Source organism: Typopeltis vanoorti, chromosome 9 (assembly GCF_054136105.1).
Source record: "Typopeltis vanoorti isolate ZY-2024b chromosome 9, IOZ_Tvanoo_1.0, whole genome shotgun sequence".
NCBI classification, from domain to species: domain Eukaryota; kingdom Metazoa; phylum Arthropoda; class Arachnida; order Uropygi; family Thelyphonidae; genus Typopeltis; species Typopeltis vanoorti.
Window position 1 is genome coordinate 46,574,632 of NC_143557.1, and position 15,609 is coordinate 46,590,240.

A 15,609-nucleotide genomic window follows, 5' to 3' on the forward strand; every position below is an offset into this window, starting at 1 on the left:
AGTTGTGAATGATTTCCCTTTAAGATAAATATGAGAATGAATACTTGTTTTTGGAGGATTTCTTAACTGTTTAAGTTCCTGATGAGAAGCAAGAGTATCTTCGAGATACTCAACTATCTATGTTAATGGAACTGACAGCTGTCAAGTAAAAACAAAGGAACAAAAATAGATGTTGTCTGTTTCAGTCTAGATAAGTAAAGCTTATAAGATAAACTATTCATGTTTTAATGTACATTAAACAGAAACTTAATATGCTTACAGTGAAGTAGTTGAAAACATGACTTGTCATTTTCTTGTGTGATTGTGTGCAAGGAAATCTGTTGCTGCCATTTCTCTTTAGACAACTTCTATTAACTCAAAGCACTTGATTAATGTAGAAGACTTGTGTTTTCTTCTTTCCAGAACAAGATTTTCCAAGTTCTCTGTTATATCTGAGTCTCTGACTAAAATATATTAACTTCTGCCTTTGCACCTTTTGTATTTAATGCCAGAAGATCCAATATTTTAAGGTTATGAATATGTTCACACATATTCATAACCTGAGAGTAAAATGGTCACTTATAGTTTTAACACAGATTTATTTTATATGTTGTGTTCACACACATACACACTTTGTTAATAAAATATAAATAAAAGAAACTACTTAGTCCTCATTTATGTAGCACTGAGAAATGGGTTGAGATAAAATCTGTGTAGTTAGGGGAAAACATTTACATTAAATAAAATTTTAACAATGGTACAAGTCCTGGATTATGCATATAATAAAGCATCTACACCTTACTTCTATATTAAAAATATTTTGCCTAAATAATGTATAACTGGCAACATCAGGACTTGCAACTTCACTCTTGATTAGACCGCAAACTGGTTATACTATATTCCAAACCTAGATCTAAATTCTATATAATAAAATACCTTCACTGCTTGAAATTTACTAGCTGTAAGATCCAATTTCTTCAGTACATTTAACATACTTGACAGTATTTCATCATATAGGACTTCATGGTAATGTTTCATGTCCAAGGGCATGTCTAGTACATCAAAATCCTGCAGGGAAAAATACAATAAAAAAAATTAATCAAAATCTTTAAAAGCATAATATAAAGGACATCTTGGTAATATTTCATTTATTGTACTGTCAAGGATATAAAAAAAAAAAAAAAATACTGGGATATTTGCTTCAAATGGGAACAGTTCTCTTATTTCATCTAAGGGGTGAGGGGAAACTCTGGTTCACCTCGGTTAATGCAAATCCAAGCTACAAAAGTTTGTAAATCTATATATTAATATGCTCTAGATTCACCATCATCAAATTCCTGACATTTACTCTCGGTGGGTGTACAGGATATGACAGTACTACATGAAAAATTTACATCATTACTAACTTCCTATCTACAATTTTCCTTCCAAATCAATCTGTTATCTGTCAAGACTCCAACATTATCAGATCTTGTATTTCTGTCTTCTAAGGCATTTTTACTGTATCAATCCACTTATATCTTGGTCTTCCTCTAGGTCTTTTTCCTGACAACCAGGCAGAGAACACTTGTTTTGCTAATCTTTCCTCTCCCAATCTGTTTAAGTGACTATACCTGAGATTAGCTCTGCTAACACATTCCTGGATGCTAACAACGTCAAGTTCTTTCCTAATATCCTCGTTTTTAATATAATATTGCCATGAATGGCATCTGTTCATGCCCCTAATCTTTCTCAGGACTCTCATATCTGCAGTCTCTAGTCTTTGGTCAAGTGTTTTACTTCTGACCCAGCTCTCAGATCCATAAGTTAAAATAGGTTTGAATTTAGTGTTTTGAGTAATTTCTTTCTTATTCCATATAAATTTATTCAGTTGACTTCCTACCATACCAGCTTTGTTAATTCTGTTGTCTATTTCCATATTTAATTTACCATCTTTACTAAAAATCGTGCCTACATAGCTGAAATGTTTTACTTGTTCTATAGGTTCTTCATTCAAAATACAGTTCATATTTTCAATGCTTCTGCCTATTTTCATTGTTTTTGTCTTGTTATTGCTGACCTTCAAACCATATCTATTACAACAGTTATTTAATTTAGTCAGGGAATCTTGCAGACTTGTAGCGGATTTATTTAGAAGTATAACATCAATATAATTGCATAAAGCAAAGAGCTGACATTAACATCTCCAATTTTGATATCAGATTTAATACCACTTTCCTCCATAATGCGATCCATATAGACAATGAAACACAGAGGGGGATAATGTACATCCTTGTCTGACACTAGATTTAACATTAAACCACCTTCCTGTACTAACTTCAATTCTAACTACTGACTTACAACTCAAATAAAGACTAAGTATTGGTTGATATAATGCCCCACCGACACCATACAAAACTGTAGCGTATTAATTAGCTTCTCTCTTGGCATCTTGTCATATGCTTTTTCCAGATCTACAAAATTTAAATACAGATCTTTGTTATATTCCCATGGCTTCTCAACTATTTGTCATGAAGTGAAAATCTGATCCTGACAGCCTCTATTTGGCCTAAATCTAGCTTGTTCTTCACCAATCTTCCCTTGCACAATCCTTCTCAACCGTTTCTCAAGTATACTTACATAAATATTACCAGGAACACTCAGTAGGGAAATACCTCTGTAATCCTCGCATTCAGTTTTATTTTCCTTTTTATATATGAGTACCATTATATCTTATATAATTTAAATTGTGGTTACACAGTGTTTCATCATGAGAAAATTTTTTCTTGCAATTTCAATTCTTTTATGTACATTTCTGGATTACATTCTTCATTTAACCAGCATCTCTGAGATATTTATATTTTGTCGCTGTTTCTATTTGTTTCCAGTTTAAAGAAAATGCTGAATTAAGAATTGGTTTCTTGCTTATGACCATGAACTAAGTTTTGATGATATTTATTCTCAATCCCATTTTTTCACTCTCTTCATTCACTAGTTCAAGGAGATTTCAAAGATCCTGAATATTGTCAGCCAGGAGAGCTGTATCGTATCATATACTGTCACATCAGCATATCGGATGTCATTGATGATTTCACCATTTACATTAATCCCCTCCTTGCTTCCTTTTAAGATTTTTTGAAATATGGCTTCTGAGCATATGTTAGAAAGGAGAGGCAACAGCATGCATCCTTGCCTTTCTCCTCTTTTGAAGTTAATGGAGTTTGTAATAATATCATGAACTTGAACAGATGCCTTTTGGTTCAATATAAGTTTTCAATGACCCTGATGTCTTTACCATCTAATCCATTTCTTTTTAATACTTCAATCATTAGTGTGTTCAACTTTGTCAATCTTGAAGTTGATGAAGAAAATGAATACTTCCTGGTTTTGGTCACTACATTTTTGGAATAAGATTGACAACAGAAAAGAGCCTGTCTCATTCTCAAAATGCTTCTAAAGCCGAATTGGGTATCACTGATGATATATTCACATTTTCTGTATATTCTTTTTTGAATTATTTTCAAAAACATTTTGAGATGACTCATCTTTCTATTGTCATTACTAGTTTTGGCATTTGCTTTTTTTTTTTTTTTTTAAGTAGCATGATGAGGCATAATCCCTCAAGACTGTAACGAGTCTTGACGGATTATGCTTATGTTATATATCTTATTAAATAGCTTTACTAATATAGTAATGTTGTCGCCTTCAAATTACTTTACTATTTCTGCTGGTATTCTGTCATGGCCTAAGGCTTTGCGATTTTTAGCTAAGTTCGGCATACATTCTACCGCTGATCTTAGAATGCATAGGTCTTCCATATGTTAATAAGTATATTTTCGGGATTTTGTCTGTTATCAGTAAAGAGTTCTTTTACACTTTTCATTCATTCTTGTATTTTATCATCCATTTTGGATATTATTTCTCCCTTTTTGTTTGATGAATCACTACTAAACTCATCATTACTGACCTGAATGACTTCAAGACAGGAAACAGCAGTGGCTCCCCATTCAATGACAGGCAAAAATCTACTACTGATTCATTATAATAACGAATAACATTTCTGGCTAGATGGGTGAAGCAAAATTGCTTTTCATATTCCCCTTTGTTTGTAATGAAAGAACTTTGAATGGAGCGTTTATGAGCTATATGCTTGCCCACTGAGGGCAGTGAATTTAGCTGTGTTCAGCTGAACTTAAGATAGACTTAAGCCTTTTATGTTTGTAGCTTTCCGCTTCATTATATTCCGAAGCTTCCTTGATCAATGGATTTGGGTGGTTGCTTGTCTTGCAAAGAAAACTTCTCAGCTAGATCTAGGAGAAGGGAAGAGATATAAGGGATGTTGACTTCTCTATGGATCTGGGAGGTTCTAATAAACCAAGGGGCATCTAGAATCATCCTCAGGCACTTATTCTGTAATCTCTGAAGTTTTAGAATATTTGTATTCGCGGCATGGCTCCATGCAGGGGATGTGTAAGTGATGACCAGTCATATTACCATCTTGTAAATTGTTAATTTTGTTTGTGTATCCAGTTTACTTTGTCTTTTGATCATAGGGTAGAGCTGTGCTAAGACTTTGGATGTCTTCAAGGTAACGTGTCTCATATGATTGCTGAATAGGAGTTTTCTATCAAGAATCACTCTGAGATATTTGACTTCAATCTACCATGGAATCTTTACTCCCAATAGAATAAATGTCCTCCATGCTATGGATTTTCTTTCTTGTAAACGGTATAGTTGAGTTCTTCTGGGAGTTAACATGGATCCTCCAGTCTGCCAGCCACCTTTCTAAAATATGTATACTGGTTTGAAGTCGTCCAGTTGCCAGTTTTTGGCTCAGAGATCTTACCATTAATGCAATATCATCTGCATATAATGCAGTGAATGTTGTTCTCAGGTTCAGAGGGATGTCTGCTATGTAGATTGAGAACAGAAGAGGAGCCAGAAGAGAGCCCTGAGGTACGCTGCCAAGACCCTGCTTCTCAACGAAATCATTTCGCTGACCTGACCTGCATATATCTGTCTTTCAGATATGAGTGGAGTATTTTTATTAACTTGATTGGCAAGTTAAATTTTAGCAGTTTGTAGAGAAGGCCTTGATGCCATACTTTGTCAAACGCCTTCTCTGCATCGATGAAGATGGCAGCTGTATTGAGTTTCCAGTTATAGCCTTTTGTAATGATTTCTACTAGCTGGTGTACTTGTTGAGCTGTACTATGGGCCTTTCGGAAGCCAAACTGTTCGTTAGGCAAAATTCCTAACATCCGTTTCTGCCTGAATCTTGAGAGGATCATTTTCTCTGTCACCTTTCTGAGGCTGGACAACAAGCTGATAGGTCCGTAGCTTTCGGGAAGGTGAGGGTTATTTCCTGGCTTCTTCAATGGCATGATGGTGGCTGTTTTCCATGCATTTGATTAGATTCCAACATTACCAATGCTGGAATCTAAAAATAGCATTGGTAATGTTGACGAGATGGACTATGGCCTTTCTTGGAAGTAGTTTTACTATTCGGTTAGTTATGCCATCTGGTCCTGGAGCCTTTCTACTGTTTAGGTGAGTGATGATATTTATCATTTCTGCCAGAATTGTAAGAGTGATATGTTCGGAATTAAGTGTTCTGTCGTAAAGTTGTCCTAACATGATGGTGAATCTTGTATATAAGGTTGATATTTAGATTTGCATAAGATGGATTGCACTGAGATTCAAGGTTATCTACTAATGCTTCAGCTTTCTCTTCATCTGTGTGAACTATCCCTTTCTTGGTTTGTATAGGGAGTATGAGTTGCTTTTTGGTGCAGATGGCTCTTAAGAATTTCCAGTCAGAGTGATCTTCAGTATTGATGTTAGCCAATTTGGTTTCCCATTGATGGTTTCTGTGTTTTTGAAGAGCTTCACGTACTTGTCTGTTTAGGTTGTTCAATACTGTTTTGTCTTGTGGGGCCCTGGTATTGTGGTATCTCTTTCTGGTTCTATTTTTTGCTCTGATTAGATCCATGATTTCCTCTAGGATACGGTTGGTGGGTGGAAGACAGTGGATTGCCTGACTGATTCTACTGCTTTCTGAATTTGTAAGGTTAGGTTATTTACTGCTGAGTTTATCTCTTCCTTTTTACTGATGTTGGGCACCGGACCAATATAATCGGGAAGAACCTTGGCTAACTTGTCCCATGGTATGAATGTGTGCAGAGGAGAGAACTGATCTGATGAACCTAGATTGAGCACTATGGGATTGTGGTCAGAAGATAATTCATTATCTGATTCCAATTTGTATTGGTATCTTATATTTTTAAAAATGATGACGTCTAGTACATCCGAGCTACCAGATGGGCTGAAGTGGGTGATCTCGGTAGGTCCAGCCACAACAGCAGCATTGAACATCGCAAAGTTCAATAGTGTGTAGCCTTTGGTGTTAATTGAAGAGCTGTACCAAGCTGTGTGTTTTGAGTTGAGGTTTCCTGCTATGATTATTGAGTCATTTGGTCTAAGTATGGAGTCCAGATCTGTTGTCAGCAGAGTAATGCTCAGAGGATTATAAACAGCATAGATCTTGAGACTGCCAGTGTTGCAGGTATGTACCTCCACACCAGTCACCTCCAAGTTTACTGTTTGGGAATTGGCTATTGTATTATGATTCAGGTAACTCTTAATATATATGGCGGTGCCTCCACCTCTTGTGCCAATTCTGTCATTTCTGTAGATAGTGTATCCACAGATTTTAGGGTTATTAGCTGGTCATAGGTGTGTTTCACCAATCAAGATGATATCAGCACTGAGATGAGTCACAAATTCTTGAAGTTCCAAGACCTTGTTCATCAATCCATCTGCATTCCATGCCATTAATCAAAAGAGCCTTTGGTTTGAAATTTTTACTCATGACAGATTGCTGTTATAATGGTTTGATTGCCTTGCAAGAATCTCTTTCTGAGAATCTCTTGCTGAATTTCTACAGCATGGTGGCAAGCGAGGCAGTTAAAACTGATGTTAGGTTGGAGCTTTCTAGCTCGAGAGATGTAGAAAACTTAGTTCATGCAGCCTCAGCGTGTGTTTTGGTCATGGTTATGTGTAGTTGAAGGCGAGATGTTTTGGACTGGGAGACGACCTGCTTGGTTGCTTATGGCATTGTTACGAGGAGGAGCAAGATTGACTTTTGTTGACCCTCGATTTTTGGGATTGAAAAGGCATCCCTTGTAGTTGGCTGGGTGAGGTCCTCTGCAGTTTACGCAGCAGGCAGGAGTAGAGCGTGGCATGGTGCATGTGATGGTCTAGTGTCCCTCGCCGCACTTCAAGCACCTGTAGGCTGCCTTACATAATTTTTGGGTGTGCCCGAACCTTTGGCACCTATGACACTGTCCTGCTGATGCTCTTTTCCTGGGCGGCTCAGTTGATATTTTGAGTCCACATACTACCATCAGATCATAGATTTGCTTTTGTGTATTGCTGATTTCCACCAGCACCAAAGGAATTGTTCTTTTATCTGACCTGAGCATCCTGCTCACTTTAACTGGGGACAGGCCCTGTCTGGAGCAGGGTTGCCAGATGAACACAACAGCTTATGGCCAAAATTTAAAGAAAATATGGCCAAAAACAGTCACTTTGGAAAAGTATTAGGCCAAAAATATGGCCAAAGATATAAAATGATTGAATTGTGTGAATTAACATACCAACAATTAAGTGTGCATAAATTATGCCTATATATTCAATTACATATCATCAAAAATACTTTTAATTAAACTTAAAATACTTACAGTGAAACTCAGCTGTTAATTTGACAGCACTTCCTCAAGATATTGAATATCTTGTTCTTTTTCTGCAGTCGAGTCATAAAAGGTTTTGCTGTTGTGCATTTGTAGCATTTCAAGAGTACATTTAAAGTTTTGGCAGCACATATCGTTATCACTTAAGAATGAACGGATTCTTACAATTGAATCCAGCAGTTTAATTTGCATCCTGTTTCTGGGTTTAATTTTTTGATAGATGTTACATAAGAAAAAATTCATTCAACTATTGCGTTACTTGCTGCCACGATAAGGCATGTTAGGGCATAATTCGACATTTCTTTAAAATTATTGTATTTGGATAGTGCTTGCCAAAATTTTAAAGCTTCCTTAGGGATTCCATCTTGTTTGAAGTTTTCTTCTTCATTCCACACAACAAGGCTAATTTTTCTGTATTGGTCTTCGACTACAACAACAAAGTTTATTAGGTGGAAAAATGGCAGATCAGAAAATGTTCCCTTTTCTGTTTGGCTTAGAATAACAGTAGGATTTAGAATTGACAAACCTTTAAATATATCAGCTGACTCAGGGAGCCGCTTGTTTACTTGATTCAACGATTCTTGAAGCATGGCTTGGCACCTAAATTTCACAGACTTCATTTTATTATTTTCTTGTTCCATATCAGGAGAAGTGCTAAAGCTGATCAAGTACGCCCTAATTTCTTGTTCAAATTTAATTCCAAAGTCTACATTTTCTACTATTTTGCATGTTCCATCTTCGTTGTACAGCCTTTGATAAAGACTATTTCTGTGTGTGTGTGTGTGTGTGTGTGTGTGTGTGTGTGTGTGTGTGTGTGTGTGTGTGTGTGTGTGTGTGCGTGTGTGCAGTTCTTTGGCAAGATCGTAAGAATCAGCATAGGTTTGCTGGAACAAAACATTAAGCCTTTCGAACTCTTTAACAATGGGAGTAGCAAATACAAAGTAAAAATAATTCCTCCTATCTTGTAACATCTCTTTTATCAACCATGCCTTATACCTTGTATCCTGACCTCCAGAATGTTCACAGCAGGTAAAGTAGGCAATTAATTCTTTCCAATTTAGCAGTATATTATTAAAGACTTGACCTCTCACTAACCACCTTGTCTTGGGCAATTTCATAAATGGAAGGGGTGCATCTCGTTCCTGGTCATCTTCAACTGTTGAATTCATCACTTTAAAAAGAGCCTTAAAATCTTCTCTTCTCATATTGCTATTTGAAAACCAAGAAGGAATTTCAGTCAAAATGAATCCAATGTTGGATGGCAGCTTTGAAAATGCATGCTGTATACAAACTGCCAGAGAGTGGCAAATGCACTTCATTTGAATACAGTTTGGATTTTCTGTCTAATCCTAGTCCACAGGGAATTGTTACTTCCAACCATAGCAGCAGCACCATCACTAGCAAACCCAATACAGTTCTTAAGAGTTTGATTATATGAAGCTAACACTTCTGAAATTTTATTAAATAAAACATCCACTGTTGTCTCTACAACAGGTATAAGACCCAAGATAGCTGAGTGAATTTTATTTTCATTGCAAAAAAATCTAATTATGCACAAATGCTTTTGTATTGCAATATCTGTAGCTTCATCTACTAGTAATACATACTTTTTACCTTCCAAATCATGCTTCAGTTGCTTTTTCAATGAAGCAGCAATTACATTTTCTACAATTGCAATACATTTGGTTCTGTGCAATTTAATGCCACCAAGAACACTATTTTGGCAATGTTTCTTAACTACTTCATCTATATGATCTATAGCACAAATTGAGGAATGACATGCTATTGCAAGGCTAAGTTGTATTTTTTCTGCTTGTTTTTCCTGGTCATTCATGGACGATTTGATGACTTTATCTAGAGTTGTTTGTGATGTACTGGGAGATTTATATTGGTGTTTCTTTGATTTGTCGTGAACAGATATGTTATAAAGTTTTGGCAGCACGTTAGTTTTGCAATACATGCAATATGCATGTTGTCCATCATCAGAAGATTTCAGCCACAAATATTTTACTTCCAACTCTTTTTTATATTTTCTTCCACCTCTATTATCACTTTTGTACTTAGGCATTTAAAAGGGCTTGAAAAAAAACAAAATATCTCAATTGAGAAAATGAAGAAACAGAAAACAAATTATAGATAATAGTACTACAAAATTTGTAGTACAAATACCAATCTGGCACAGCAAACACCAATCTGGTAAAGAAAATAACAAAAATATAAGCAAGATAAAGATCGAGTTTATAAACAATATTAAAAAATTATTCATTAATTATACTAAAATCACTTAATTATCATTCTTATGAAATTGAACATATTACTTGCATATTGTCACAATGCGGGTAAAGTTTATGTAAAATATTCCAGTATGAAAGCTTATGAGAAAGAACTATCACCAAAGAGCACCAAATGTCTGATATCATGCAACGGAACACTTGCAACAAAGTCTATGCCGTAACTAACCAGAGATGATCAAAACAGACATGGACCCCAAGCTGGTATGGCTGTTGCGTACGTGTTTTACACGAGTTCAAAACGAAGCTGCATCGTGTTTGGTGGTATTTATCAACAGAACTGAATCAAGTTTATAGCAACAATAGCGAGCGGAAGCGTTGTGTACTTGTTTTATACAAGTACAGAATGAAGCTCAAGCATGCTTGGTGTTATTGAGGGAGTCTAGTAACAAACTATAAGTCAGCTACCAAAGGCTCATTATGATGTCATCGAACAAACATTTTCAGTAACAGTCAAATTGCATCAAGTGTGTCACCACCAACCAAACGCCGCATAAAGGGGGTACCAACAGCTAGCCTTATAATGCGACAACAATATTAAACTAAGTAAATAATGCATATCATTTGAAATCTTTGTAAAAATGGCCAAACTGATTTTTTCATGGCCCCAGAGTTAAAAAAAGTGTCAAATTTTTGAAATATGGCCATGAAATGGCCAATCGAGCAACCCTGGTCTGGAGCAGTGAGTGACCACTTCTTCAAGAGTGATACCTTCGACAACCCCATGAAGAACCACTTTCAGGTTCTTTTCGCTGGGTAAAGTGAAGGTGTGGTATAGGAGATTTGCATTGTCCATAAATCTGGTCATTTGTCTATAATCCATGACTGTAGCAGGTTGAATTTTAACTCCTTCATCAGAGTTTTTGGCCCATGAGAATGTGATGTTTTGTTCCCTGAGGGCTGACGAGATAGGAATCCATTTTTTCTTTATCCCTTAAGATGACTGGTGGTACTTTTTCTTTAGGTACATTGGGTGCTTCCATCCCTGTTGTTTTGGGTTCTTTGGTGTTGGTAGATATTTTCCTCTTCTTTTTGACCATTTGGAATTCTGTACATGTTTCCAAGGGTCTGATAGATGCTGTCTTGGGATGTAGCATCTTCTAAGTTTGGGGAGTGTACAAAGTTTGATTGCATCTGTTGCATCTGAGTAATAAGTTCGTCACTTATGTCATCCATTTTGTCTTCTGTGACAGCTGAGTGTGTGTGGGGGAGGTATCGAAAAGCTTAACTTTTCGTGACCATTTGTCACTCAGCAACTTTCCCAATCTGAGGAATTCCTTGTATACCTCCTCAAATATGGCCTCATTCAGAGGTTTTGCCATGACAACAATAAGTGAAAAATGTGTAAAGACACAGAAAGAATAAAGATTGCTCAGGTGTCCCGAGCAGATTACAGATAATCCTGTGGACTTTTGGGGGGGTCCACTAGCAAATCACGTAGACACACACAGGTGTCCACCAACAACAATATATTGTAGTTAAGTGCCCTAAAATAGGGAAAAGGAGTGTCAAGAATCTATTTGGTTACAGATTGAAGTCCTACCTCCCTATAATACCTTAAATCCACCACTGGTCCTCATAGCAGGTGGGGCCTGCCAGCCATCAGACCTCTTGCATATTTCATATAGAGGGGGGGGGAGTAGGAATCAAACTGTGTCAGCAGCAGTGCAATGTGAGATTCCTGAAAAACCTTGTATGCAATCTAATCAAGCTCAATCTAAAATAATACGTCCGTTCACGTCAAAAGTCCCTCCCCCCCCCCAAAAAAAAGGTCAAAGTAATACAGATTTTATATATTTCTCATATAAATGTGATCAAAAGGTGCCACACCTTATTATTAAAATACTCTGGATTAGAAATAGATGTTGAAAGTTTTCTCACTTGGTTAACATATAAATAAAAGATGCCAAGAAATTATAGCCTTGGATTATAGGATTTAAACCTTTATCAGTTGTCTTAGTATCCCAAATGCAAAGCTCTTCTGCCTCTGGCTCCCACTGATGAGACCTCAATAAAGGTTGAAACTGGTCTGGGTAGTGGCCCTTCCCATAATGCATAGCATTATGCAATCCAAAAGGGTTTGTGCTTTGCATTATGGGATACTAAAACAAGTAGCCCAGATGTGAAGATATTTCACACACGAACATTGTTTGCTTGCACTTGGATAAAGGATTAAACCAAGAATATAATTTCTTGGCATCTTTAATTTATAGTATAACCAAGTGAAAAATTTTCAACAAAACTTATAATTAGTCTATATAGCAAGTTTAGATTCAAGCACAGAATCTATTCCACCTGTTATTTTTAGGTATTTTGTACTTTTCCTATTTATGTTCTTTCAACTTAATAAGATGAGTTCTGGAACGTGTTAGATGAAGAAATTAAGGAATCAGAAGAAAATGAGATGGTGATTGCTGGAGGAGACTTGAATGGGCACATAGGAAGACAGAATAGGACTGTGAAAGGGTGCATGGTGGCCATGAATAGGGAACAATGAACCAGGAAGAAGAGAGGATTGTGGACTTCGCAGTAGCGTTTGATCTGGCAATTGTGAACTTGCTTTTCTGCAAGAGGGAAGAACATTTGATAACATTTAGAAGTGGTAACAACAGTTCACAGATTGACATCTTGACTAGAATAAAACATCTTAAGGAAGTAAAAAATTGTAAGGTAATCCCAACAGATCAAGTGCCACAGCAATACCGGCTGCTGTGCACGGACTTTAAAATAAGGTTGAAGATAAGAATCTTTGGAAGCCATGTTTTGTCAGATGTCATCTCCTTCCAGGAGGTTGACTACCATGAGCTTCCACCATGTACAGTTTTGTGCTTCTCTTTTGCATTCTTCATAGGACAAAAAGGTCCAGTTTTTAATATTTCTCATCTAATCTCTTCTTTGTATTCCTCTTTTTTTTCCTTGTATCATTCCTTCTAGAAGAGTTTTTTGCAGGGATTCATGCCTTAGTATGTGACTAAGGTAGGTGATTTCCCTTTTCTTAATGGTTTTCAACAGATTCCTATCTTCTCCAATCATCTCTAATATTTCTAAATTAGTTTTTTTTTTGGCAGTCCATGGGACTAAGAATTCTTCTGAGGATCCACATCTCAAATGCTTTTAGTTTATTTTCGCAATATTTTGATATTGTCCAGGTTTTTGCTCCATATAGCAGTGTTGACCATAGCATATGGACAGCCTAATTCTTGTTTTTATGTGAATTTCCCTCGAGGTCAGAAGGTTTTTCATGCTAATGAAGGTTGATCCAGCAATTTATATTCTTCTTAATATTTCCTTACACACTTTCCATTCTCTGTAATTAGTTGATCCATATATATATATAACTCTCTACTTGATCTAAAGTATTTCCTCTGATCTTAATATTTATATTGGATATTTTCCCTTTTTCTCTTGTTACCAGCATGGTTTTAGTTTTTTTGAAGTTGAAATTAAGTCCATATTTTTCACTTAGCTTCAGCTTCTCTTCTAGTAGGTTTTGAAGATCTTTTTTATTTTCAGATAGCAGTATTGTATCATCTGCATATCTTAAATTGTTTATATTCCTGCCTCCTATGCCGACTCCTTTAAATTCTTTTAACTGCTGGAAGATATTTTCAGTATAGAAGTTAAACAATATAGGAGAAAGAACACAGACTTGTCTGACACCCTTCTTTACTGGGAATTCCTCCGAGATTTCTCCTGATATTTTAATTGAGGCAGTTTGCTCCCAATATAGATTTATCAGTAATCTGGTATATTTACCATCTACTCCTAAATTTCTGATGCATTTGATTAGTTGTTCATGTTGTATATTGTCAATGGCCTTTGTGTAGTCAATAAAACATAAGCAGACTTCTTTTGGCTTCTCTGGATATCTTTCTATAATAGTTCTAATGTTGAAGAGTCCTTCTCTAGTTCCATTATTTTCCAAAAACCAGATTGTGTTTCATTAATTTCCATTTTGATTTTATGTTTATTTCTTCATAGGATGATATATAACATAACTTGTACTATCTGACTGATCAGACTGATTGCTCTTCACATTTGATTGTCTTTGATTTTTTAGGTTGGTAGGAAAGTTGAGTGGTTAAAATCTTTTGGCAGGTGTCCAGTTTCATATATTTTGTTATATATGTCAGTCAGTGATCTTATAGCCTTATCATCTAAAGCCTTTAGATATTCTGCCATAATTCCATCCATTCCTGGAGAGCTTTTCCTGGTCTCAGTTTCCTAATGGCATTTATTACTTCCCAGGTAAGAATGGTAAGAATAGTAGGCCCCTCCAAACCTTCTTGCCCTGGCTTATCTATAAGATAAGATAAGCACCTTTGGAAGCCATGGGATGAAAACAATTAAGTGGTTTCGCTTAAAAGAAGAGAATGTTAGGAACCTTTTTTAAGGAGAGGGTGTTAGAGAGGATTTCAGATAGACTGGAAAGTGTACAAGATTGGTGGAGGCATAATTCAAAAGCAATTCTGAGCTGTGAATCAAGGTACTTGGTGAAACATCTGGAAAGATTAGAGAGCAGAAGGAGGGTTGGTGGTAGAATAATAATATGAAAGAAGCAGTGACAGCTAAGAAGGAGGCAAAGAAGAAGTGGGATGAGTCAAGAGTGGAAAAGAAAAGAGAGAGAGAGAGAGGCCAAGAGAATTGTTGTGCAGGTGAAGACAATGGTGTATCAAGATCTTTATGATCAATTAGAAATAAAGGAAAGACAGAGAAAAATTTATCGACTGGCAAAATGTAGAAATAAGGAACCAAAGGACATCTTACATGTGAGGCAGATCAAAGACTCCAAAAGAAGAGTATTAAGGAGGGATGTGGATATAAGAAACAGATGGAGAATATTCTTTGAAGGGCTTTCGAACAAGGAGAATGCAAGGACTCACAGAGAAGATGGGTAGCCTTATGAGGGGATGGTGCAGAACATCAGTAGAGTGGAAGTGAAGGAGGTTGTAAAGAGGATGAAGAATGCAAAATCGGTGGGCTGCGACAGGATCCCAGTGGAGGCATGGAAGCCACTGGGGGGAAGAGGTCATTGACCTGCTGTGGGATCTGTTCATAAAAGTTTGCCAACAGGAAAAAATGCCTGCGTATTGGAGGGAAAGTACTTTTGTCCCTATTTACATGGGTAAAGGGTGTAATTCACAAGGCTGTAAAAATTACAGAGGAATAAAGTTGATGTCCCACACAATGAAAATCCTAGAAAGGGTTCTTGATGGAAGACTGAGGGAGGAAGTGGAGATTGCAAAGGAGTAGTTTGACTTCATGCCTGGTTGATCGACGACGGATGCTATCTTTGGATTACGGCAGATGATGGAAAAGTGTCTAGAGAAAAAAATGGGAGCTACATCTGGTATTTATTGATCTGGAGAAAGTATACAACAGAGTGCCAAGACAAAAAGTCTGGAGGTGCCTGAGGAAAAAGAAGATACTAGAGAAATATGTCAGGTAGTGCAGGAGATGTACAGAAATGTAAAGACAAGAGTTCAAAACTGCCTGGTGACAGTTGGTTTGCATCATGGGTCAGCATTAAGTCTATTCCTGTTTCATATTGTGATGGAGGTGAGTGAAAATGCACCTTGGACAATGTTGTATGCAGATAACATCATGCT

At 36.5% G+C, this 15,609-nt stretch overlaps 1 protein-coding gene across 1 annotated transcript in view; it reads right to left on the reverse strand.

The window, feature by feature from the left end:
- The window catches only part of LOC150103014 (DNA-dependent protein kinase catalytic subunit-like), a 168,098-nt gene that overhangs the window by 145,751 nt on the left and 6,738 nt on the right, over nt 1-15,609 (reverse strand). The window contains exon 3 of the mRNA XM_090398050.1: nt 916-1,047. Coding sequence (XP_090254176.1) covers nt 916-1,047 — 132 coding nt within the window. The remainder of the gene's footprint in view (nt 1-915; nt 1,048-15,609) is intronic.